The sequence below is a fragment of the Nomascus leucogenys genome, unplaced genomic scaffold (genome assembly GCF_006542625.1).
Source record: "Nomascus leucogenys isolate Asia unplaced genomic scaffold, Asia_NLE_v1 Super-Scaffold_241, whole genome shotgun sequence".
Taxonomy (NCBI): Eukaryota; Metazoa; Chordata; class Mammalia; order Primates; family Hylobatidae; genus Nomascus; species Nomascus leucogenys.
Window position 1 is genome coordinate 2,757,416 of NW_022095767.1, and position 23,998 is coordinate 2,781,413.

General features: G+C 58.1%; 1 protein-coding gene across 3 annotated transcripts; it reads left to right on the top strand.

Annotated features, from left to right (window-relative positions):
* The first annotated feature begins 2,049 nt into the window (after window positions 1-2,049).
* CAMSAP3 (calmodulin regulated spectrin associated protein family member 3) lies at window positions 2,050-23,379 on the top strand. Of its 3 annotated transcripts, none has more exons than XM_030807765.1 (19): window positions 2,050-2,339; window positions 10,345-10,598; window positions 11,343-11,465; window positions 11,548-11,643; window positions 11,853-11,885; window positions 12,875-12,922; window positions 13,180-13,318; window positions 15,562-15,701; window positions 15,786-15,879; window positions 15,963-16,017; window positions 16,179-16,252; window positions 16,601-16,670; window positions 16,771-18,244; window positions 20,302-20,441; window positions 20,537-20,847; window positions 21,648-21,747; window positions 22,393-22,505; window positions 22,612-22,730; window positions 22,821-23,379. In XM_030807765.1, exons 1-19 carry the CDS (start codon window positions 2,192-2,194, stop codon window positions 23,124-23,126), a joined length of 3,837 nt encoding a protein of 1,278 aa, XP_030663625.1. In that variant the 5' UTR covers window positions 2,050-2,191; the 3' UTR covers window positions 23,127-23,379. The 3 variants fall into 3 exon arrangements, with proteins under 3 accessions (XP_030663625.1, XP_030663627.1, XP_030663626.1); XM_030807767.1 differs by having other exon boundaries at window positions 16,822-18,244; XM_030807766.1 differs by lacking the exon at window positions 12,875-12,922.
* Window positions 23,380-23,998: the final 619 nt, after the last annotated feature.

Genomic DNA, 23,998 nt, shown 5'->3' on the forward strand with positions numbered 1-23,998 from the left:
ACTGGGATTACAGGCGTGAGCCACTGCACCCGGCAGAAACAGGCATTCTTGCACAGGTATACCTGCTTTCATGCTTACACAATCTGTCACAGGCACCCACCATATATTCAAATCCACAAAGATACTCACATGTAAACACACATATACGCACCAAAATATAGTCAGGAACTGCTCATCATAAATCACACATCTGCCGGGCATGGTGGCTCAAGCCTGTAATCCCAGCACTTTAGGAGGCCAAGGTGGGCAGATCACCAGATCAGGAGATCGAGACCTTCCTGGCTAACACGGTGAAACCCAGTCTCCACTTAAAAAAAAAAATACAAAAAATTAGCCAGGTGTGGTGGCGGGTGCCTGTAGTCCCAGCTACTCAGGAGGCTGAGGCAGGAGAATGGCGCGAACCCAGGAGGCAGAGCTTGCAGTGAGCCAAGATCGCGCCACTGCACTCCAGCCTGAGCGATAGAGCGAGACTCCATCTCAAAAAATCAATCAATCAATCAATCAATCAATCACACATCCATGTGCATATAGCCAGATTCACATACTCAAATACAAACCCACTTAGACACACATCCTCACCTCCACACAGAGCCTTCTCCCAGCACACACTGCAGATACCAGAATACATGAAGACACTTGCAAATACACCCAGTACAGCTACGCAAGGACACTCATAGACACAAATAGTCACACTCCTGCAGAAATATACACTTTTTTTTTTTTTTTGAGACAGAGTCTCACTCTGTTGCCCCAGCTGGAGTGCAGTGGCACTATCTCAGCTTCCGCCTCCCTGGTTCAAGCGATTCTCCCGCCTCAGCCTCCCGAGTACTTGGGATTACAGGCATGCACCACTATGCCCGGCTAATTTTTTAAAAATTTATTTTTAGTAGAGATAGAGACGGAGTGTTGCTATGTTGGCCAGGCTACTCTTGAACTCCTGGCCTCAAGTGATCTGCCCGTCTTGGCCTCCCAAAGTGCTGGGATTACACTCGTGGCCACCGCTCTCGGCCTGAAATACACACACTCTTAATGTCTCTCCATACTCCTGCATTGACAGAGGCATCAATAACACCCTCATACAACACACCAGTATGTTTAGATGCACAGAGATAGACATACAGCACTCCAAAAACAGACACACAGCCGGGCACGGTGGCTCCCGCCTGTAATCCCAGCACTTTGGGAGGCTGAGGCGGGTGGATCACCTGAGGTCAGGAGTTTGAGACCAGCCTGGCTAACATGGTGAAACCCCAACTCCACTAAAAATACAAAAATTAGCCGGGGTAGTGGCGCACCCCCGTAATCCCAGCTACTCGGGAGGCTGAGGCAGGAGAATCGCTTGAGCCCGGGAGGCCGAGGTTGCAGTGAGCCGAGATCGTGCCACCGCACTCCAGCCCGGGCGACAGAGTGAGTGAGACCCTGTCTCAAAAAAAAAACAAAAAACAGACACACACTCATCACTTCCATCCATCCTCAGGATACAGACATCTATATAATACAGATCCTTGTACACACAACAAATGAAACACACACTTACACGTACCCAGACACATACCTCAGACACACACACCCCTAGACACCCCCCAATACACTTGGTCACCACCCAAATTCATTCAGAGATACACAGATACGAAGACACACATATTCTTGTGCCTTCACCAACATGATCAGAAACAGGTGCACCTAACCACTCGCTGCCTGCGGGCCGGCGTTTATTGCAAGCACTTGCAGGAGCTCCTACGCCTAAGGGTAGACACTGGGGCTGGCACACACAGAGGGTCCCTAATCCTTCCCAGTAAGCCAGGCGCGCGCGCACACACTCACACACACGCGCGCGCACACATACACATTCAGTCCTCCGCAAGCTCCCTCCACCATCGCCGCAGTCCGGGCCGCCCACCTCCGCCCCGCCCCTGCTGCTCCGTGCACCCTGCAGTGAGGGGCCCGGGCGGGGCGCAGGGGCGCGCCAGGGTCCGGGTCCGGGTTCGGGGGCGGGGCGCACCTGGGCTCCTCCCCGGGGCGGGCCCGACGCAGCGTCGCCAGCGCAAGCGGCCGCACCTGGTTCAGCAGCGGCGGCGGCGGCGGCGGCAGCGGCGGTAGCAGCAGCGGGCCAGGCTGGGGCGCGAGCGCGGCGCAGCCCAGCCCAGTCCAGTCCCAGCGCGGACCCGGCGCCCGCAGCCCCGGCGCCGCCATGGTGGAGGCGGCGCCCCCCGGGCCCGGGCCGCTGCGGAGGACCTTTCTAGTGCCCGAGATCAAGTCGCTGGACCAGTACGATTTCTCGCGGGCCAAGGCGGCGGCCAGCCTGGCGTGGGTGCTGCGGGCCGCGTTCGGGGGCGCAGGTACCGGGGCTCGGGGGACCGGGGTGGGGGGCGGCGGGCCGGGCGCGGCAGGTGCCGGGGGGGGCGGGGCGCCGGGCCGGGAAGGCCGGGGGCCGTGGGAACAATAGCGCCGGCCGCCGGGGGTCCCCGGGCTCGGGCCCCTGCCGCGCCGGGGCCTCCGAGCTTCCTGCTCGGCCCGGGCGGTGGACTTTGCCCCGCCGGCTGCGGGAGCGCGGTGGGGGTGGGGCCCGCGGCCCAGCTCCGCTCGGGGGTCCCCGGCGTCCAAGCCTCCAGGTGAGCCGGGCGGGGTCTGCGGGCAGGGTCGGGTCTCCCCGTGCGGACCTCTCGTTCCCGCCTCCCGCACCCCCAAGGCCTTCCCTTGCACGCCTTCTTCTCTTTTACACACATCACGCCCCTGCGAGGATCTCCTCTCGGTCTCTTCCCCCGCCACACACCCTGGAGACCCAGACCCCGGCCTCGCTGGGGGGGTCTCAAGCGCTCCGGTCTCCACCACCGCACGACCCCCAGGCCCCAACACACACCCCGCGTCGGCCCTGGCCGCGCTGCGGGCGGCGACCGGGGAGCTCTGGGAACCCCCTCTTTCGCCTCCATAGCCCCCTCCAGCGCCTGGCAGCTGTGACTTATGGCCCCATTTTACTGGGGAGGTTGGCGAGCCCAGCCGAAGGGAAACGGCTAGTCCAAGATCGCCTGGGGTGGGTCCCCCCCCATCCTCCCGGCTTCGGGGCCTTCTCCCATTAGAGCAGATCCTTCACTCCCTCCCCCAGGCCCGCTTGCCTGAGAACTCGAGCCACCCTAATGGGGAGGATGCTGTAATCCCGGGTCCCCAGGATTAGAGGCCCTGGACACACTCAGTCTCGGCTTTGGGCAGCTTCACAACCCCAGGCCAGAGCTAGGAGTCAGGGCCTGGCCGGAGAAGACAGGGGTTAATTAAGGTCTGGGCCTTCCAGCGGGGAGCTGTGGGGGGTACACCCTTTTCTCCCACTGGTTCTGCCCACTGGTGTTGGCACAGCCCATCCCCCCTCTCCCTGGCCTTCCCAGATCAACCTGTTCTGGGTGTGGGTCTTGGTGACAGCTGTCCGTCTCCTGGTTCCGCCCCAGCCTGTCCCTCTTTCTCCCAGACATTCTCTGTCTGCGCCTTTCCATGCATGCATTTCCCACCCTGGGGTCTACCTGCCTGCAGATATTTGCTTGAGGAAGAAAGAGATTGGGGATTGGACAGCCAGGACAGCCCCAGCTCCTCACTTCCAAGGTTACCAGGCTGTAGAGAACTCAACGTGGAGAGTCAGAATTGAATGTGAAGTCCAGCTGCACCAGAGTGCGAATTATCCCAGTTATCTGAGCTTCTGTTTCCCCTTCTATAAAAGAAGGCGTTCGCTCACGGATTTATCTGTTTTGCAAATGTTTGTGGGGCAGGGGCACTTACTACGTGTAGGGCACTGCTCCAGTGATGGAGACCCCAGTTACCTCTTTGCAAGGTTGCTGGGAGGCATAAAAGCCATAAGGACCACAGAATCCTTCACGTGGCATGGGGCGCGCGATACATGCGAAACATGCTCGCTGCTGGTGTGATTGGCGGTGATATATTTTGATGAATAATATTAATGTTATCCATTATCCCCTGGCCAGGAATCAGAGTAGAAATTATCTCATTTTGAAGAAAGCAAAGCAAACTTCTGATGAGGGGTGTTGGTGAGCTCCCAGTGCCCTGACTCACCCAGTTCTGTTCTTGTTGACCCAGCTTCCTCTGCTGTGTGACACACGGCAGTGGCTGCCTCTACCGTGAGGGTCAAGTTCAATCTGTTCCCTGTTCAACTCCCCTAAAAAGAGGAGGGGGGCTGAAGGAAATGGGAGCAGAGTTCTACAAGATTCATGAGCTCTGGGGACTCTTGACGGTATGATACCTATCAGGTGCCGGCTGGGCGCTCAGGGTGTAGAGGAGATGGCAGGGGATGGATATGGGGCAGAGGGGGATGGGCAGGAAACCAGATCATAGGGAAGCTGGCCAGCGGGGCCTGGGGAAGGAAATTATTGAAATCTTCCAGGGAGGCAAGAGATCCCACAGGTGGAAAGATTTGAGTCTGGAAGGATGCATGGAAGTTTGACACGGAGAAGAGGTGTGTGGGCAGTGGGCAAAGGCTCGGAGTGTGGACCAGCAGGGAGTTCTCAGAGAAGAAGATGCAGGTCCCCGGGGTGGCGGTGGGAGATAAGGGAGGCTGGTCAGACTGAGGAAGTCCCTTCAGGCCCCTGGTTGTGGATCCAAGGGTACTGGGGAGCCACGGACGGTGTTGGGAACTGACAAGATCAGGGATGCAGTGGCCCCGTGGGAGTAGTGATGGCTCAGAGGAAGGGATAGTTCTGGTAACTCCAAGGCACAGGTGTGAGAAGGCTGTGCAGAAATAAAAGCAGAACACAAGCTCGGAGATTAGATAAGAAAGGGTTTCAAGCCTGGCTAACACGGTGAAACCCCGTCTCTACTAAAAATCCAAAAATTAGCCGGGCATGATGACGCACGCCTGTAGTCCCAGCTACTTGGGAGGCTGAGGCAGGAGAATCCTTGAGCCTGTGAGGCGGAGGTTGCAGTGAGCTGAGATCTCACCACTGCACTCCAGCCTGGGTGAAAGAGCGAGACTCTGTCTCAAAAAAAAAAAAAGGGTTCCATGTTAAACACATTTGGAAAACACCCCATGCCGTTCTTTATGCCTTTAGAACAGCTGTGTGATGTGTGAGGGAAACTCGAGTTCATGTTGGACATTTTTATCCTAGACAAGTTATCTCAGCTCTCCAGGCCTTGGTTTCCTCGTCTGTACAAGGGATATAATAATAAGTTTTATAAGGATTAAATGACTGGATGCAGGGAAGATCATGGTATAAATAAATGGTCGGGTGTGGTGGCATGCGCTTGTAGTCCCAGCTACTCAGGAGGCTGAGGAAGGAGGATCGCCTGAGTCCAGGAGTTCCAGGGTACAGTCAGCTATGATCACGCCACTGCACTCCAGCCCGGGCAAGAGTGAGACCCTGTCTCAATCAGTCTTCCATCCATCCATACATCCACTCACTCATCCATCCATCCACCCATCCATCCACCCACCCATTCATTCATCCATCCATCCATCCACCCATCCATCCATCCACCCATTCATTCATCCATCCATCCATCCACCCACCTACCCACCCCACTCATCCATCCACCCATGCACTCATCCATCCATCCATCCATCCACCCACCCATTCATCCATCCATCCACCCACCTACCCACCCCACTCATCCACCCACCCACCCACCCACCCACCCACTCATCCATCCATCCATCCACCCACCCACCCATCCACCCACCCACTCTCCCACCCACCCATCCACCTATATACCCATCCATCCATCCACCTGCCCATCCATCCATCCACCTGCCCATCCATCCATCCACCTGCCCATCCATCCATCCACCCGCCCACCCCCCCATCCTCCCACCCTCCCACCCACCCACCGTCCCACCCATCCACCTATCCACCCACCCACCCACTCATCCATCCACCCACCCACCCACTCATCCATCCACCCACCCTTCCATCCACCTATCCATCTACCCACCCACCCACCCATCCACCCATCCACCCACCCACCCATCCACCTATCCACCCACCCACCCACCCACCCATCTAGCCATCCATCTATCCATCCATCCACCTACCCATTCATCCATTCTTCCATTCTTCCATCCATCCATCCATCCATCCATCCATCCATCCATCCATCTATTCATCCATCCATCCTAGCTATGTTGTAGACCTGCGCTATTCAATATGGTGGCCACCAGCCAGATGTGTCTACTGAGTCACTTGAAATGTGGTTGATCTGAACCAAGATGCGCTGTAAATGTAAAATATACTCAGGGTTCCAAAGACTTGGTACAAAAACAAACAACAAAAACCAGTGTAAAATATCTTATTAATAATATTTTTATGTTGATTACATGTTAAAATAAGAGTTGAATATGTCTTGGGTCAATAAAATATATTATTAAATTCTTATTGTTTCTACATATGTAATGTGGCTTCTAGAAAACTTGACGGCTAATGTGGGCTTACATTATATGCATTATATTTCTTTTTTTTCTTTTTGAGACAGCATCTTGGTCTGTGGCCCAGGCTGGAGTGCAGTGGCACGATCTCGGCTCACCACAGCCTCCACCTCCTGGGTTCAAGTGATTCTCATGCCTCAGCCTTCTGAGTAGCTGGGATTACAGACATGCGCCACCACACCCAGCTAATTTTTGTATTTTTAGTAGAGATGGGGTTTCACCATGTTGGCCAGTCTGGGCACAATTTCTATCAGACAGCAGTGTTCTGCTGTAAATAATGCTCAGTAAACATTTTAGCCAGGTATGGTAGCACATGCCTGTAGTCCCAGCTACTCAGGAGGCTGAGGTGGGAGGGTCCCTTGAACTCAGGAGTTCAAGACCAGCCTGAGCAACATAGTGAGACCCCATCTCTAAAATAAAATAAAATAAATGAATAAATAAAATAAAAAGAAAGTGGGGCCAGGTGTGGTGGCTCATGCCTGTAATCCCAGCACTTTGGGAGGCTAAGGTGGGTGGGTCACTTGAGGTCAGGGTTTGAGACCAGCCTGGTCAACATGGTGAAACCCCATCTCTACTAAAAATACAAAAATTAGCCGGGCATGGTGGCACATGCCTGTAGTCCCAGCTACTTGGGAGGCTGAAGCAGGAGAATCACTTGAACTTGGGAAGCAAAGGTCGCAGTGAGCCGAGGTGGCACCACTGCACTCCAGCCTGGGTGACAGAGTAAGATTGTCTCAAAAAAAAGGAAAGAAAAATGAAATAAGCTTATAGTATAAGGAAGTGGTTCTCAACTGGTGATGATTTTGACTTAATTGACATTTGGCAGTGTCTGGGGACATTTGTGGTTGTCATTACTTGGGAGGAATGTACTACTGATGTCTAGTAAGTAGAGACCAGAGATTTTGCTAAACATCTTACAGTGTACAGGACAGGACAGCATCCCTTGAATACAAAGAATTTTCCAGCCCCAAGTACCAATGAACCAAGGTGGAAGAACATCAGTCTGTAATAAGTGCCTGATAAATGTCAGTGTAGCCCTAGCTCAAGGTTTTGGTATTTTTTGTTTCTTGTTTTTCATCTTAAAGGCCCTGAGAAGTCCTGTAGGAAAGAAACACATGTGATTTTGCCGGTGGGAACAAGACGTGCCCAAGGCTGGGGCTGGGGAGGTAGAGAAGAGGGTTTAGATTTGGGAGATATCAGGAAGTTGAAAGCCAAGGACGAATTAAATGTGGGGTGAGGGCGTAAAGAAAGGGAGGGAGGGTGATTTCTCACTGCCTTGGGGGCAGGGAGGAGGGGAGGTGTGGGTGAGATGTTGAGAGTGGTGGGAGATGCCCAGGGCGCAGTGGGGCTCACGACAGCCGCTGTTGCAGTCTTCAGGTGGCCCTGGAAGCTGTCACGGGGTAGGGTGGCCTGGGGTGGGGGTGGGGCATGTCCATTTACAAGGAGACGCCTGTGGGAGGAAGGTTTCTGGAAGAAGGAGGCACTGGGCACAGAGCCCAGGCGAGATACGGGCCCACAGATGTGCTTCGGAGGTCCCTGCTGGCCTTGGGGAGGCCGGAAGCCATGAGGGCAGCACCGAGCTCAGGGAAATTGAGGGAGAGGTGGAGGGCGGCTGGGAGGGCAGGGAGAAAGTGAGCCTGAAATACCTCTTCTTTCAAGGAGCCAAGATGAGAGGGGCAAAAAGAAGGCCCAAGTCTGCATGCGGCTGGCGTGTTAAGTGGGACGGTCCAGTGTGGTTTTAGAAGGTGGGAAAGGAGCCAGGACAGGGAGGGACAGAAGGCAGCCAAGAGTGCCTGGGTCCTCACGGGTGGAGAAGTCACGTTCAAATGTGTTCTGAAGCACTAGAACCCCTCACCCTGTTCTTTCTTTTCTTTTCTTTCTTTTTCTTTTTCCTTTTTTTTTTTTTTTTTTTTTTTGAGACAGAGCCTTGCTGTATCACCCAGGCTGGAGTGCAGTGGCGCAATCTCGGCTGGCTGCAACCTCTGCCTTCCAGGTTTAAACGATTCTCCTGCCTCAGCTTCCCGAGTAGCTGGGATTATAGGTGTGTGCCACCATGCCCAGCTCATTTTTGTATTTTTAGTAGAGATAGGGTTTCACCATGTTGACAAGGCTGGTCTTGAACTCCTGACCTTTAAAGATCTGCCCGCCTTGTTTTCCCAAAGTGCTGGGATTACAGGCGTGAGCCACTGCACCTGGCCCCCACCCTGTGCTTTCAAACACACACATAGAACCTCAATATACAAAACAAGGCTGGGCACAGTGGCTTACCCCTATAATCCCAGCACTTTGGGAAGCCGAGGCAGGTGGATGACTTGAGGCCAGCAAATTCGAAACCAGACTGAGCAACATCGTGAGACTTCCATCTTTACAAAAAAATTTAAAATGGGCTGGGTGTGGTGGCATGCGCCTGCGGTCCCAGCTACTCAGGAGGCTGAGGCAGGGAGAATCCCTCGAGCCTGGGAGTTCCAGGTTGCAGTGAGCCATGATCGTGCTACTGCACTCCAGCAAAAACTCAAACAAATAGAGAAAGCTATGCAGGCTGGGCGTGGTGGCTCACACCTGTTATCCCAGCACTTGGGGAGGCTGAGGTGAGCAGATCGCTTGAGGCCAGCCTCAAGACCAGCCTGGCTGAAATGGTGAAACCCTATCTCTACAACATACAAAAATTAGTCGGGTATGGCAGCGTCGCGCCTGTAATCCCAGCTACTCGGGAGGCTGAGGCAGGAGAATCATTCGAACCCGGGAGGCAGAGGTTGCAGTGAGCCAAGATTGCACCACTGCCCTCCAGCCTGGGCGACAGAGAGACTCTTATCTCCAAAAAACCACAAAAGCTATGCAGATTAGAACAAGAGCTGGACAGATTCCCTGCTGTTTATTTCAGTCACCTCTTCCCCCACCCCTGCCAGGCCTTCCTGGCCTTCTCCTCTCCACTCTTGGTCCTACGTGGATTTCTGCGCCCAGCCCACTGTCCACCTGGGGCTTCCTCATGCCTCTTCCCACTGTCCTATTCAGGGACCTCCGGCTGCCTCTATGATGTGACCTCATCGTCTCCCTAAGCCCCAGCCTTTCATATAATCTGCGTCAAGGATGTCCTCAGAGCCCCTCACATTCAATTTCACCCCTTCACCTCCCATTCCTCCTGCACCCCAGCTCAGTCATTACCCCTCTGTTCCATCTTCCCCCTCAGACCCAGCAAGGTCCTGGGTACCTCCCTCTCTGTCCCTTGCCTCCTCCCTTCAATCACCAGGTTTACATCACTCAACTCCCTTGATGTGCCTGTGGTGTGCCCACCTCCCCTGCTTGCCTGTGTGCCCCCCATTCATCCCACCCTGCCTGCAAACTGAGAGAGGGCGTCCAGTTTGCTGGGTCTAACCCCAGTCCTGGCTTTGAAGAGCTATTTGGCCTGGGCCAAGGGACTTTCCTTCTCTGTGCCTCAGTTTCCTCCTCTGTAACGTGGGGGTTGCCAATTGGGCCCTGGCTGCCTCCTAGCGTTGACATAAGGCTCAGTGAGTCTACACTGGCAAGAGCAGGAAGGTTCTTAGGATTGCCGATGTTATTGTCTTTCCTGGGACCCACAAGAACCAGTCCAGCTGGCCTGGGATTGGGGGTAGCCTCCCCTCCTTTCCACTCTAAGTGCCCATCAGCTCCCTGAGGCACCGTGTTCTCTCCCACCTCCTGGGCTTTGCATCTGCAGGCCCCTCTGCCTACAACGCCATCACCCCTTCCTCCAGCAAACTCCTGCACATCTGCACTCTCAGCCCAGATCCCCTCTCTCCCTTCCCAATGCCATCCTCCCTGGTCCAGACCCACTCTTAATCCGGGCCATGTGGGGTGTGTGTGTGTGTGTATGTGTGTGTGTGTGTGTGTGTGTGTGTGTGTGTTGTATCTGGTGACCCTGACCCCCGTGTTTCCCCTCTATGCCCCCACAGAGCACGTGCCCCCGGAGCTGTGGGAGCCCTTCTATACCGACCAGTACGCGCAGGAGCATGTGAAGCCCCCGGTGACACGGCTGCTGCTCTCAGCCGAGCTCTACTGCAGAGCCTGGCGCCAGACACTGCCACAGCTTGAAACACCCCCCAACCCCTCTGCACTGCTGGCCCTGCTGGCGCGGAGGGGCACAGTGCCTGCTTTGCCCGAGCGCCCGGTGCGCGAGGCCGACCTGAGGCACCAGCCCATTCTCATGGTAGGCCCCGCGACTGCCTGTTAGACCACGCCTACCATGCTCATCTCCTCCCCTCAAGCCCCGCCCACCAGGCCTGGCTCCTCCCAAGTTTCCTCTATCAGTCCTGGCTCCTCCTTTCAAGCTTTGTCCGTTAAGCCTAGCTCCTCCCATCAGGCTTGGCTCCTCCCCCAGGTTCCTCCCTCCAGGCCTGGCTCCTCCCCTCAAGCGCTACCATTAAGCCTAGCTCCTATCAGTCTTGGCTCCTTCCCTTAAGCTCTGTCCATCAAACCTAGCTCCTCCTATTATCAGTCTTGGCTCCTTCCCTTAAGCTCTGTCCATCAAACCTAGCTCCTCCCACCAGTCCAGGCTCCTCCCCTCAAGCTCTGTCCATTAAGCCTAGCTCTTCCCCCCAGCCCTGGCTCCTCCCCTCAAGCTCTTCCCATCAAGCCTGGCCCCTCCCATCAAACCCAGCTCCCCAAAAAGGCGCTACTCTGGCCCTTGAGGATTTGCGTACACAGCCCACCCTATCCTAAGGCCTAGCGTCTGACCTCAAAGTCCCGCCCATCGTGCGTGGCTCTTCCAGAACCCCATTTCTGGTTCCTTCCCTTAAGGCCCCACCCATGAACCACTGGCCCCGCCCCCTCAAGCCCCACCCCCCCATCAAGTCCCTCTCATCTCCAGGTTCTTCCTTTTCCCAGGCCCTTGGGGGCCGAGGTGCGCTTCCTGCAGCTCTCAGGTCTCACCCTCTGGTGCTTGCCCCCACAGGGAGCCCACCTAGCTGTCATTGATGCCCTCATGGCTGCCTTTGCCTTCGAGTGGACAAAGACCCTGCCAGGTCCCTTGGCCCTGACCAGCTTGGAGCACAAGCTGCTTTTCTGGGTGGACACGGTAGGTTGGGTTGGGCCCGGGGTGGGTTCGGGGACCAGCATCGTCCTGTGGCCAGACCACTGACCCCCTCCCTGCCCTCCAGACCGTCCGGCGGCTGCAGGAGAAGACAGAGCAGGAAGCGGCCCAGCGAGCCTCTCCAGCAGCCCCTGCAGATGGGGCGGCCCCGGCGCAGCCCTCGGTGAGGCCAGGGCATAGAACCGTCGGAAGGATGGGGGACCGGAGATCTGGGAGGCAGGGCGGGGCTGTGCTTCCCGGCCACTCCTGAAGTGGGGAGGGGGCTAGAGGTGACACACTCTCTCTTTCTTCCCCTCTCTCTCAATCTCTCTGTGCCCCGCCCGTCCCCTGTGCCGGTACCCGCTGCCCTCCTCTCTGCCTCTCTGGCCTCAGTGCCCTACGCGCTGGTACTGGAAGCTGGTTCCTGTAAGTGGGGCTGTCTGTCCGCCCCGTCTGCCTGCCCTGCTTGTAGCTCTCTCTGTCTGTATGTCTGTTTCTGCCTGCCTGTCTGCGCGCCCTCTCATACCTCCCCAAGCTGTGAGCAAAGGAGGTTGGACCCCAGTCCTGGGAGACAGGACCAAGAGAAAGGTAGAATCTCGGCCATTAACTGAAAGGGCGGACTCCTCCCCAGCGAACTGATGGGTGGGGACGAACTTCCCCTCCCGTTATTCAGAAGGGCAAACTCTCCCCCGTTCCCATTAATGAAGAGGGTGGGACCCCCTGAACCTGTCCCCCTTAGCCGAGGTGGGGAGACCACATAAATTTCTGAAGAGGGGACCTGCAGCCCATCACAAACGTGGATCCTGACCCTAGCAGGCAGGGCACCCTCTAGCCAAGGGGAAGACCCTCCAATGCAGAAGAAGATAGAATAACCTTCCTAACTGAGACCCCCAGCTTCCCTAGAGAAAAAGCCCAGCTTTGAGGAGGAGGAGGCCCATCCCTGAAGCTGGAAGTTGAAATTTCTCTCTTCTCTGAGCTGTGTGACCTTGCAGAAGTATCTAAACCTCTCTGTGCTTCGTATAAATTACTCCCGTAGTAGATAAACAAGGAGGAAGTGGGGGAGGTTTTGGGCTGGCTGGCGTCCCCACCTTTGCTCACTCCTTCCCCTCACCCTGGGGCCTGGGTTGGGAGGTTCCCTTCCTGCCTACCTGCTTCCTCTGCATCCTCTCCCCAAGCTGGGGGCCTGGGTCTTTTGTGGAAGGAGGATCCCCCACGTAAGAGGGGGTCCCTACTCTGTGGGGTGCCTTGGGGCTGGGAGGAGGTGGGGTTCGCAAAGCCGGCCAGAGCAGTCAGGGAGCTGGACGGCCGGGGCTCAGGACCAGGGTCAGGGCTACCCCCTCCCCTCCAAGGTGGGCTTGGGGGCCCAGCAGGTCAGCACCCCTCCCCCTTGCTGATGGCTGCTCCTCTCCCCCCAGCACGCAATTGCCTTCTGTTTGAAGGAGTCGGGGAGCAAACCCCCCATGGTAATGTATCCCCCGCCCCGGGGTCCCAGGAGTCCCTGTCCCCAGCCCCCGCTGCTGGCCTGGCTGCTCGAAGACATCTCCTCTGCCTCTTGCTGCTGCCCCTCCCCTGCTCCAGGCTGGCCCCCCAACTCTGTCTCTGGGACCCCCAGCTTCCCGCCCCCTCATGGCGGAAACCCCAGGCCTCCCTGCCCAGCCTGCATGACCGCTGACCCCGGGGGCCAGCCTGGCTGCTCACCTGACCTGGCTCCCATCTGCAGATCCGATACCGCAAGGACCGTGTGGTGGCTCGACGTGCCCCCTGCTTCCCGACGGTGACCAGCCTCCAGGACCTGGCTAGTGGGGCCGCGCTGGCCGCCACCATCCACTGCTATTGTCCCCAGCTGCTTCGACTTGAGGGTGAGTAAATGGATGTGGACCAGATCTTGTGCTGGGGAGCTGGGCATCCTAAGTCCCAGCTCCTAGACCCTCCATCCCCAGGTCCGCGAGACCAGCAATGATGCAGTGGTCATGAGGGCAGCTTCCGGAACTGGCAGGCCTGAGTTTGTGTCTCTGTCTTCCCCAATTAGCTGTGTGACCTCACACAAGTGTATAAACCTCTCTGTCCTTCCAGGAATTCATTCCTGCAGCAGATGAAACGTATGGAGTGTGGACTGTGTGCCAGACCTTGTTTTAGGCACTGGGGATCCAGCCAGAATAGAGACACACTCCCAACCTCACAGAGGGCTCTGGCTGGGGGAGAAAGATACTAAGTTTATCCAGAAGTACTTTTTTCTTTTCTTTTTTTTTTGAGACGGAGTCTTGCTCTGTTGCCCAGGCTGGAGTGTAATGGCACGATCTCGGCTCACTGCAACCTCCACCTCCCAGGTTCAAGCCATTCTCCTGCCTCAGCCTCCTGAGTAACTGGGACTACAGCCACACGCCACCACGCCCGGCTAATTTTTGTATTTTTAGTAGAGACAGATTTCACCATGTTGGCCAGGCTGGTCTCGAATTCCTGATCTCAAGTGATCTGCCTACCTTGGCCTCCGTAAGTGCTGGGAGTGCAAGCGTGAACCACCGCACCCGGCCCAGAAGTACTTTTTGGATATTGGGTACTCCTAAAGGCAATGGGTGATCAGAAAAAGCTTTTTTAAAAAAAACTTTTTTTTCTTTTTTATTAAAAAAAAATTATAGGGCCGGGCGTGGTGGCTCACGCCTGTAATCCCAGCAGTTTGGGAGGCCGAGGTGGGTGGATCATGAGGTCACAAGTTCAAGACCAGGCTGACCAGGATGGTGAAACCCCGTCTCTACTGAAAATACAAAAATTAGCCGGGTGCGATGGCAAGCGCCTGTAATCCCAGCTACGCAGGAGGCTGAGGCAGGAGAATTGCTTGAACTCAGGCAGTAGAGGTTGCAGTGAGCCAAGACCGCGCCATTGCACTCTAGCCTGGGCGACAGAGCGAGACTCCATCTCAAAAAAAAAAAAAAAATTATAAAATTGAGATGGGGTCTTGCTATGTTGCCCAGGCTGGTCTTGAACCCCTAGGCTCAAACATCCTCCTGCCTCAGCCTCCCCAAGTGCTAAGATGACAGGTGAGGGCCACCACACCTGGCCCGGAAAAGCTTTTTGAGCTGAGGTCTTGGGGGAGAGTGTTCTAGAAAGATGCAAAGACCTAAGGCAGTAGTCGCCAACTTTTTGGCTCCAGGGACCGGTTTTGTGGAAGACAGTTTTTCCACGGACGGAGGCAGGGAGGTGGTCTTGGGATAATTCAAGCACGTTAATCTTTATTATGTACTTTATATCTAATACGTTGTAATATAGAATGAAATAATTCTACAACTCATCATCATGGGGAATCAGTGGGAGCCCTGAGCTTGTTCCTGCAACTAGACAGTCCCAGCTGGAGGCGATGAGAGACAGTGACATCACTGTCACCTGATGATGAGTGACAGTAATCATCAGGCATTCAATTTCCATAAGGAGGGTGCAACCTAGATCCCTCACATGGGAGGTTCACAATAGGGTTTGTGCTCCTATGAGAATCGAATGCCGCCACTGATCTGATGGAAGCAGGGCTCAGGCGGTCCTGTGAGTGATGGGGAGCGGCTGTAAACACACTCACTACAGTTCACCTGCTGTACGGTTCAGTTCCTAATAGGCCACGCCCCGGGGGTTGAGGAACCCTGGCCTAAGGATGGTCTATCATAGAATTCACCTCAGCCGGGTATGGTGGCTCACGCCTGTAATCCCAGCACTTTGGGTGGCCAAGGCGGGCAGATCATGAGGTCAGGAGATCGAGACCATCCTGGCTAACATGGTGAAACCCCGTCTCTAGTAAAACCACAAGAAATTAGCCTGGTGTGGTGGCGCACTCCTGTAATCTCAGCTACTCGGGAGGCTGAGGCGGGAGAATCACTTGAACTTGGGAGGCAGAGGTTGCAGTGAGCCGGGATTGCGCCACTGCACTGCAGCCTGGGTGACAGAGCGGGACTCCGTCTCAAAAATAAATAAATAAAAAGAATTCACCCCTCGAAGGACACCTGGCGGAAGCCGGGCTCATAGGAGGTCTTCTGTGTGTGGGGGCTGCTGGTCCCTGGCTTCCCTGGGGCCCCGTCCTCCTCCTCATAGAGTCGGGGACCCACTCCTCCTGTCCCCACAGAGGTGTGCTTGAAGGACCCCATGTCTGTGGCGGACAGCCTGTACAACCTCCAGCTCGTGCAGGATTTCTGTGCCTCTCGCCTTCCGCGTGGCTGCCCCCTGTCCCTTGAGGACTTGCTGTACGTCCCACCGCCGCTCAAGGTAAGGCCATCCTGGGGCCTCCTGGGCCGAGGCGGGCGTCTGGGTCCAGGGGTCCCGTCTGCTGACCCGGCCTGCCACCTCCAGGTCAACTTGGTGGTGCTGCTGGCCGAGTTGTTCATGTGTTTTGAGGTGCTCAAGCCCGACTTTGTGCAAGTGAAGGACTTGCCCGATGGTCACGGTGAGGCCCTGGGGGCCTGGGGGCCGGGTGGGGGGCGGGTGGGAGAGCCAAACCCCCGCCTGACCCTCTTCTCTGTACTGCAGCTGCCTCCCCCCGGGGCACTGAGGCCTCCCCACCCCAGAACAACAGCGGCAGTAGGTATGCTCCCCACACTGGGCGAGTCTCTGGCATTGTGGGTGGGGGGCTCCATGTCTGCCCTGCTGAGCACTGGGACGCAGCTGGGTGATGCTGTTTCCCCCCTGGGGAGAGGCGGAGGAGGAGGTGGGGGTCCTGAGGCTGAAGTACATCTCTCTGTACAGTTCTCCTGTCTTCAACTTCCGCCACCCGCTTCTGTCATCTGGGGGCCCCCAGTCCCCACTCCGAGGATCCACAGGTGAGGAGGGGGTAGGTGGCTTCTGTCACGGGGGACCCCTCCACCCACAGACTGCCCCAGTGGGCCTCATGTTGTCTCCTCGTGAGCCTTCCAGTAGCCTCTCCATCAGATCCCCCTTGCGCATCCCAAGGTGACCCCCAGAATGGCCTCCCCAGTGGCCCCACAGTACCCCGTAGTGACAGTAAATGGCCCCGGGTATCTGTTTCTGGAAACCTCTGGTCTCACTAGGCCACATAATGAGCCATCAGTGACTCACCCAATGACCTTGCAGAGGTTGTCCCCAGATGCTGGCTGACCCCACTCATGGTCCCCAGGGTCCCCATAGTGACCACTCATCGCCTCCCCCAGGCTCCCTGAAGTCTTCCCCGTCCATGTCCCATATGGAGGCCCTGGGCAAGGCCTGGAACCGGCAGCTCAGGTGAGTGCACCTCACAGGCCAGGGTAGGGGGTGGAGCAGGCTAGGGCGGGTTGGGGCCGAGGCTGGTCCCAGGGGCTGACCCCTCCCTCTGGCCGCCCAGCCGTCCCCTCTCCCAGGCTGTGTCATTCAGCACCCCCTTTGGCCTGGACAGCGACGTGGATGTCGTCATGGGAGACCCTGTGCTCCTCCGCTCTGTGAGCTCGGACAGCCTGGGCCCCCCGCGTCCTGCGCCGGCCAGGACCCCCACCCAGCCACCCCCGGAGCCTGGTGACCTGCCCACCATCGAGGAGGCTCTGCAGATCATCCACAGTGCCGAGCCCCGGCTCCTCCCAGATGGGGCGGCGGATGGCAGCTTCTACCTCCACTCCCCTGAGGGGCCCTCCAAGCCATCCCTGGCCTCTCCCTACCTGCCCGAGGGGACCTCCAAACCACTGTCCGACAGGCCCACCAAAGCACTGGTGTACATGCCACACCCCGAGACCCCCTCGAAACCATCTCCCTGTCTGGTGGGGGAGGCATCGAAACCGCCAGCCCCATCCGAGGGGTCCCCGAAGGCGGTGGCTTCGTCCCCAGCAGCCACCAACTCCGAGGTGAAAATGACCAGCTTTGCGGAACGCAAGAAACAGCTGGTGAAGGCAGAGGCTGAGGCGGGAGCGGGGTCCCCCACGTCCACTCCGGCCCCGCCAGAGGCCCTGAGCTCGGAGATGAGTGAGCTCGGCGCCCGGCTGGAGGAGAAACGCAGAGCCATCGAGGCTCAGAAGCGACGGATTGAGGCCATCTTCGCCAAGCACCGCCAACGGCTGGGCAAAAGCGCCTTCCTGCAGGTGCAGCCGCGGGAGGCCTCCGGGGAGGTGGAGGCAGAGGCGGAGGCCGATTCAGGCCCAGTCCCTGGTGGGGAGCGGCCGGCCGGCGAGGGCCAGGGTGAGCCAACCTCACGGCCCAAGGCAGTGACCTTCTCCCCAGACCTGGGCCCGGTGCCCCCCGAGGGGCTGGGGGAATACAATCGAGCGGTCAGCAAGCTGAGTGCCGCCTTGAGTTCGCTGCAGCGGGACATGCAGAGGCTCACGGACCAGCAGCAGCGGCTCCTGGCCCCGCCCGAGGCCCCTGGATCCGCCCCACCACCTGCTGCGTGGGTCATCCCTGGCCCCACGACGGGGCCCAAAGCTGCATCCCCCAGCCCCGCACGGCGGGTCCCGGCCACCCGGCGCAGCCCTGGGCCCGGACCCAGCCAGTCACCCCGCAGCCCGAAACACGCACGGCCGGCGGAGCTGCGGCTGGCACCCTTGACCAGGGTGCTCACGCCACCCCACGACGTAGACAGCCTCCCCCACCTGCGCAAGTTCTCGCCGAGCCAGGTGCCTGTGCAGACGCGCTCTTCCATCCTCCTGGCGGAGGAGACGCCCCCCGAGGAGCCAGCCGCCCGGCCGGGCCTCATCGAGATCCCGCTGGGCAGCCTGGCAGATCCCGCCGCCGAGGACGAGGGAGACGGGAGCCCCGCTGGTGCTGAGGATTCCTTGGAGGAGGAGGCGTCTTCGGAGGGGGAGCCCCGGGTGGGGCTGGGGTTCTTCTATAAGGTGAGTCCCTGAGCAGGTGGCTGGAGGGTCCTGGGCCTGGGGCGGGGGCGGGTGGGGGCAGGGGGGAGGTGGACAGACCCACTGTTAGATGAATAGGGCTTTACTGAAGGATGGGTGGGCGGGTGGGGGATGGATGGGGAGCCAGGTATGAGTGGACAGAAGAGGTGTGAGTGGCTGGGTAAGGCCTCCATGGGTGGGAGAGGGGGGAAAGGGACATTTGCACGGGTGGGGGGCAGGTATGTGGGGTGATTGGGGCCTCAGATGGGATTTGACCCTGTCTGTTGGGTAAGGACTTCCACAAGGGGCTGTGGGGGTGCAGTGGGGTGAGAGGTCTTCCCCCTATGGCTTAATGAGTGAGGCCCTCGGGTATGTTTGGGGGTGAGGGTTTCCAGTGGGGGCTGACCCAGTCATGTCCCTCCCAAACAAGGTACGGGTGGCCAGACAAGGGGGGTAGATAGATGTGGGGAGGGGTGGAGAAACAGGGAGGAGTCATGGATAGACAGATGGATGAATGGCTGGTTGCATGGGTGGGTGATGGACAGATAGACGGACAGGACCAGGATCTTCAGGGTACCTCCTTGCTCATCCTCTCCTTTACCCCCTCGCCCCCAGCACGCTCCTACTGGCCCCCTTTCCTGGCACTGTCCTGTGTCCACTGTCTCTCCATTCCCATGGCTTTCCCAGCCGGGGCTACCACAGTGTCTCACCTGGACACCTAGGGTCACCTTCTGACTGGCCTCTGCTGCCCGCCTCCATCCCAGGCCATTTTCCACTGAGTGGTCGGGGATTTTGACTGCTCCCCTTACCCTTGCTTTTAGAATGAAAGTCCTCCCCCAGGGTGGCCAGGCGCACTGGCTCATGCCTGTAATCCCAGCACTTTGGGAGGCCAAGGCGGGCAGATCACAAGGTCAGGAGATCGAGACCATCTTGGCTAACACGGTGAAACCCCGTCTCTACTAAAAATACAAAAAATTAGCCGGACGTGGTGGCGGGCGCCTGTAGTCCCAGCTACTTGGGAGGCTGAGGCAGGAGAATGGCGTGAACCCGGGAGGTGGAGCTTGCAGTGAGCCGAGATTGCGCCACTGCACTCCAGCCTGGGCAACAGAGCGACACTCCATCTCAAAAAAAAAAAAAAAAAAAAAAAAGTGAGCACAGCCCAAAGCCCTGGGGAGGACTTTCTTTTCATTTTTGTTTTGTTTTGTTTTGTTTTTTGTTTTTTGAGATGGAGTCTCGCCCTGTGGCCCAGGCTGGAGTGCAGTGGCATGATCTTGGTTCACTACAACCTCCACCTCCTGGGTTCAAGTGATTCTCTTGTCTCAGCCTCCCGAGTAGCTGGGACTACAAGAGCATGCCACCACACCCAGCTAATTTTTGCATTTTTAGTAGAGACAGGGTTTCTCCATGTTGGCCAGGCTGGTCTCGAACCCCTGACCTCAAGTGATCCACCTGCCTTGGCCTCCCAAACTGCTGGGATTGCAGGTGTGGGCTACGGCGCCTGGCGTGTGCTCGCTTCTGACTTAGTCCTGCGCCACTGTCCTCAGCTCTGTGTCCCAGCCACACTGGCCCCCCATACTAATGTGCCCCCCAGTAGGTTTGCTCCAGCCTCAGGGCCTCAGCACTAGCTGTCCCCTCTGCCTGGAACGCTCTGCTCTGTACCCCTGTACGCCTACCTAGTTAAATCCTAATCATTCTACAGGGTACTTCCTCCAGGAAGCCTTCCTGGGTGTCTCCAGGCCAGGCTGGGGTCCTCCCGCAGTGTAGAGTGTCTGTGCCCAACACGAGCTTTTGCTGGCACTCACCGCTGTCTGCTGCCTTTGTCTTCCCCGTTGGGTTAAGCACTGTGTGTGTGTGTGAGCGGCACCCAGTGTATCCCATCCCTGTTGTGTCCCAGTACTTAGTGTGGGGCTGTGCATACAGTAGGCACCAACTAAGTGCATTTAGAACAATGATGAAAACAAAAGCACAGGTGGGTGGTGGGCTGGCTGGGTGGACGGAAGATGGGCCTCCAGGCATGTTGGGGGAGGGGGTGGCTGGCTGGACTCGGCATCTGTCCCCAGGATGAAGACAAGCCTGAGGACGAGATGGCCCAAAAGCGGGCCAGCCTGCTGGAGCGGCAGCAGCGGCGAGCAGAGGAGGCGCGGCGGCGCAAGCAGTGGCAGGAAGTGGAGAAGGAACAGCGGAGGGAGGAGGCCGCGAGGTGAGGCCAGGCCTGCCCAGGACGCCCGCTCCTTGGCCTGTCTGCCACCGCGGACCCCGTGAGGGGTTCTGATGCCGATTCCCTGTGATCTGCAGACTGGCCCAAGAGGAGGCCCTCGGCCCAGCCCCGCCTGTGTCCGCAGTCCCCGCAGCCCCGATGGCGACCCCAGCCCCTGCTGCCCGGGCTCCAGCCGAGGAGGAGGTGGGCCCCCGGAAGGGGGACTTCACGCGGCAGGAGTACGAGCGCCGGGCCCAGCTGAAGCTGATGGACGACCTGGATAAGGTGCTGCGGCCCCGGGCTGCGGGGTCCGGGGGTCCAGGTCGGGGCGGGCGGAGGGCCACCCGGCCTCGCTCGGGTTGCTGTGACGACTCGGCCCTGGCACGAAGCCCAGCCCGTGGCCTGCTGGGTGAGGACCCTTGGGGGATGGGGCCTGCCCAGTACCCTTTCCGGGGCTCACTGGGTGAGGCCCCCATGGGTAAGGGGGGAGGAGGAGGGAGATGTAAGCAGGGGTGCTGGGAGGGGGCGGGTATGTGGGGTGACAGGGGGCCTCAGGTGGGGTTGGACACTGTCTCTTGCGTAAAGACTTCCATAGGGGGCCGGGCGTGGTGGCTCATGCCTGTAATCCCAGCACTTTGGGAGGCTGAGGCGGGCAGATCACCTGAGGTCAGGAGTTCGAGACCAGCCTGGCCAACATGGCGAAAACCCATCTCTATTAAAAATACAAAAATTAGCCGGGCATGGTGGCATGCCTGTAGTCCCAGCTACTTGGGAGACTGAGGCAGGAGAATCGCTTGAGCCTGGGAGGTGGAGGTTGTGGTGAGCCAAGATTGCACCACTGTACTCCAGCCTGGGCAACAGAGTGAGACTCCGTCTCAAAAATAAGACAAAAAAAAAAAAAAACTTCCATAGGGATGTGGGGTGCAGTGGGATGAGGGGTCTTTCTTCTGTGGCTTAATGGATTGGAACCTTTGAGAGTATGTTTGGGGTGAGGCGTTGCCCGTAGGGGCTGACCCAGTGCTGCTCCCCACTTGCCTGCTGGGCAGAGCATCCTCCCTCATAGACGGGCCCCCCCACAGGGGTACTGCAGAGGGCCGAGGGGTCTTGGGCAGGGCTGACTCCTCCTGTGTCCCCCCACAGCCTGCTGGACCGGGTGTTGTGGAGGGCAGGGGCTTCTGGTGGGCACTGACCTGCACTCTCTGTCCCCAGGCTCTCGGCTGAGCAAAATCTATTCCCAGTCCACCCTGTCACTGTCCACTGTGGCCAACGAGGCCCACAATAACCTCGGGGTGAAGAGGCCCACGTCTCGGTGAGTTTAGCCCGCACAGGTGGGGTTCGTGTGCCAGGTGGCCTCCCAGAGCCTGGGAGGTGTGTGGGCATCTGGGTGAACCTAGAGGGCGGTGTGGCTCGAGTGTATGGATACGCCATGAAGAGATGGAGGGACGAGTGGGGGCACGTGTGCATGGGGGATAGTCTGTACCTGGCAGACAGGACTCAAGCGTGTGCCTCAGTGCACCTGAGTGCCAGGTGTTCCTGAGGGAGGAGGACAGCACGGGGCACTGAATGGACTTGGGAGGGTGTGCAGTGTATACCGCCTTTTCTTTTTCTTTTTGTTTTTTTGAGAGGGAGTCTCGCTGTGTCGCCCAGGCTGGAGTGTAGTGGCGCAATCTTGGCTCACTGCAACCTCCGCCTCCTGGGTGCAAGCGATTCTCGTGCCTCAGCCTCCCGAGTAGCTGGGGTTACCTGTGCCTGTAGAGATGGTGTTTCACCATGTTGGCCAGGCTGGCCTCGAACTCCCGACCTCAAGTGATCTGCCCGCTTTGGCCTCCCAAAGTGCTGGGATTACAGGCATGAGCCACGATGCCCAGCCATGGCCCTTTTCCTTGGCCCCTCTGCACATCGGGAAGCTTCCCATCTCTGACCCCACTGCCATCCCATCCTTCCCCCACTGCAGGGCTCCCTCCCCGTCGGGTCTCATGTCCCCAAGCCGCCTGCCTGGAAGCCGCGAACGGGACTGGGAAAATGGCAGCAATGCCTCCTCCCCAGCGTCAGTGCCCGAGTACACAGGTAAGCAGGGGCTCTGGGTGACGTGAGGAGCAAAAGGCACCCTTCTCCACGGCCCCTGCTCATTCCTGCTGCCCCCCCCACCCCCTCCCCTTGCCTCACCCTCTAGGTCCACGGCTGTACAAGGAGCCCAGCGCCAAGTCCAACAAGTTCATCATCCACAACGCCCTATCACATTGCTGCCTGGCGGGCAAGGTGAACGAACCGCAGAAGAATCGAATTCTGGAGGTGAGCCCGCCCACACATGAGAGTTGGGGGCTGGTGGGTGGGTGGGTGGCCTGGCTTGGCCAGCTGACCATTTCTAGCACTCCTGCCCAGGAAATTGAGAAAAGCAAGGCCAACCACTTCTTGATCCTCTTTCGCGACTCGAGCTGCCAGTTCCGGGCGCTCTACACGCTGTCGGGGGAGACAGAAGAGCTGTCGCGGCTGGCAGGGTACGGGCCCCGGACCGTCACACCCGCCATGGTCGAAGGCATCTACAAGTACAACTCGGACCGCAAGCGCTTCACCCAGATCCCCGCCAAGACCATGTCCATGAGCGTCGATGCCTTCACCATCCAGGGACACCTCTGGCAGGGCAAGAAACCCACCACTCCCAAGAAGGGTGGCAGCACCCCCAAATAGCCCCACCCGGGGGGTCCACGGGCCGGGCCCTGTGTGCCGCGGCCGCCATCCCCTGGAGGACAGTCAGTCGGTATTCCTGGGTCCTGTCTGTCCCCAACCGTGTCTGGGTGGGGCTGGAGTCTCCACCCTCTGACTTTGAGTCCAGTCCTGCTGTGGGGGCTGAGCTGGGAGGTTCAGGGACTCAGGGCTCAGCTCAGTCCCCTTGTCTGTCCTCCCCCACTTCTTGAATAAAATAATTTAAAGAGAAGTTGAACCTTGTCCCCTCCGAGGCTGGCCGGGGTCCCACACTCCCTGGCTGTGTTTTTAGTCTCCTGTTCTCAGACCAACTCCTGTCTTCAACCCCCATAATCCCCTAATGCAGCTTCAGCCAGGGCACTCCCAGCCCCCAACCAGGGCTGTTTCGAAGCTGCCTCTGATCTCTCGGGCTCGAGGTGTCCGACTGGCCCTTCCTGTGGCCTTGGCCACCCCCGCTTGCTGGATTCTCCTGGTCTGTGTGGCTGTTGTTACTGGCCCTAACCAGCGTTTGGCAGGGGGCCAACTTCTAACCTGATCTTGTCTCCCCTGGCCAGCCTGGTGTTTCCAGGCCTGGCGTCTACCTCTGGGCCAGCGATTCCAGGTTTCTCTGAGATCTGTGTTTGACAATCCAGTTGCCCCCTAGGCATTGCCTGGGTGTCTCAGATGCAAGGCCTGCCCTGCAACCCAGGCTAGCACTGGCTTCCCAGCTGCCGCCCAGTTCTACACAGCTCGGCCCTCCCCTCCTGTCTCACTCACTTCTCTCCAGCCTTGTCACCTCCCTGCAAAGTCCAAGCCAATGGCCTGGGCCTCCCCATGTCCCCAGCTGCCTCCTGCCCACACAGCAGCCTGTGTGACCC

What these genes read in the sequence shown, in the direction of transcription:
- CAMSAP3 (XM_030807765.1), top strand. Translation starts at nt 2,192, where the DNA reads ATGGTGGAGGCGGCGCCCCCCGGGCCCGGGCCGCTGCGGAGGACCTTT. An exon ending in GGTACTGGAAGCTGGTTCCT is followed by an intron (nt 11,886 to 12,874) that starts GTAAGTGGGGCT and finishes CTCTCCCCCCAG; the next exon opens with CACGCAATTGCCTTCTGTTT. An exon ending in GGACTTGCCCGATGGTCACG is followed by an intron (nt 15,880 to 15,962) that starts GTGAGGCCCTGG and finishes TCTGTACTGCAG; the next exon opens with CTGCCTCCCCCCGGGGCACT.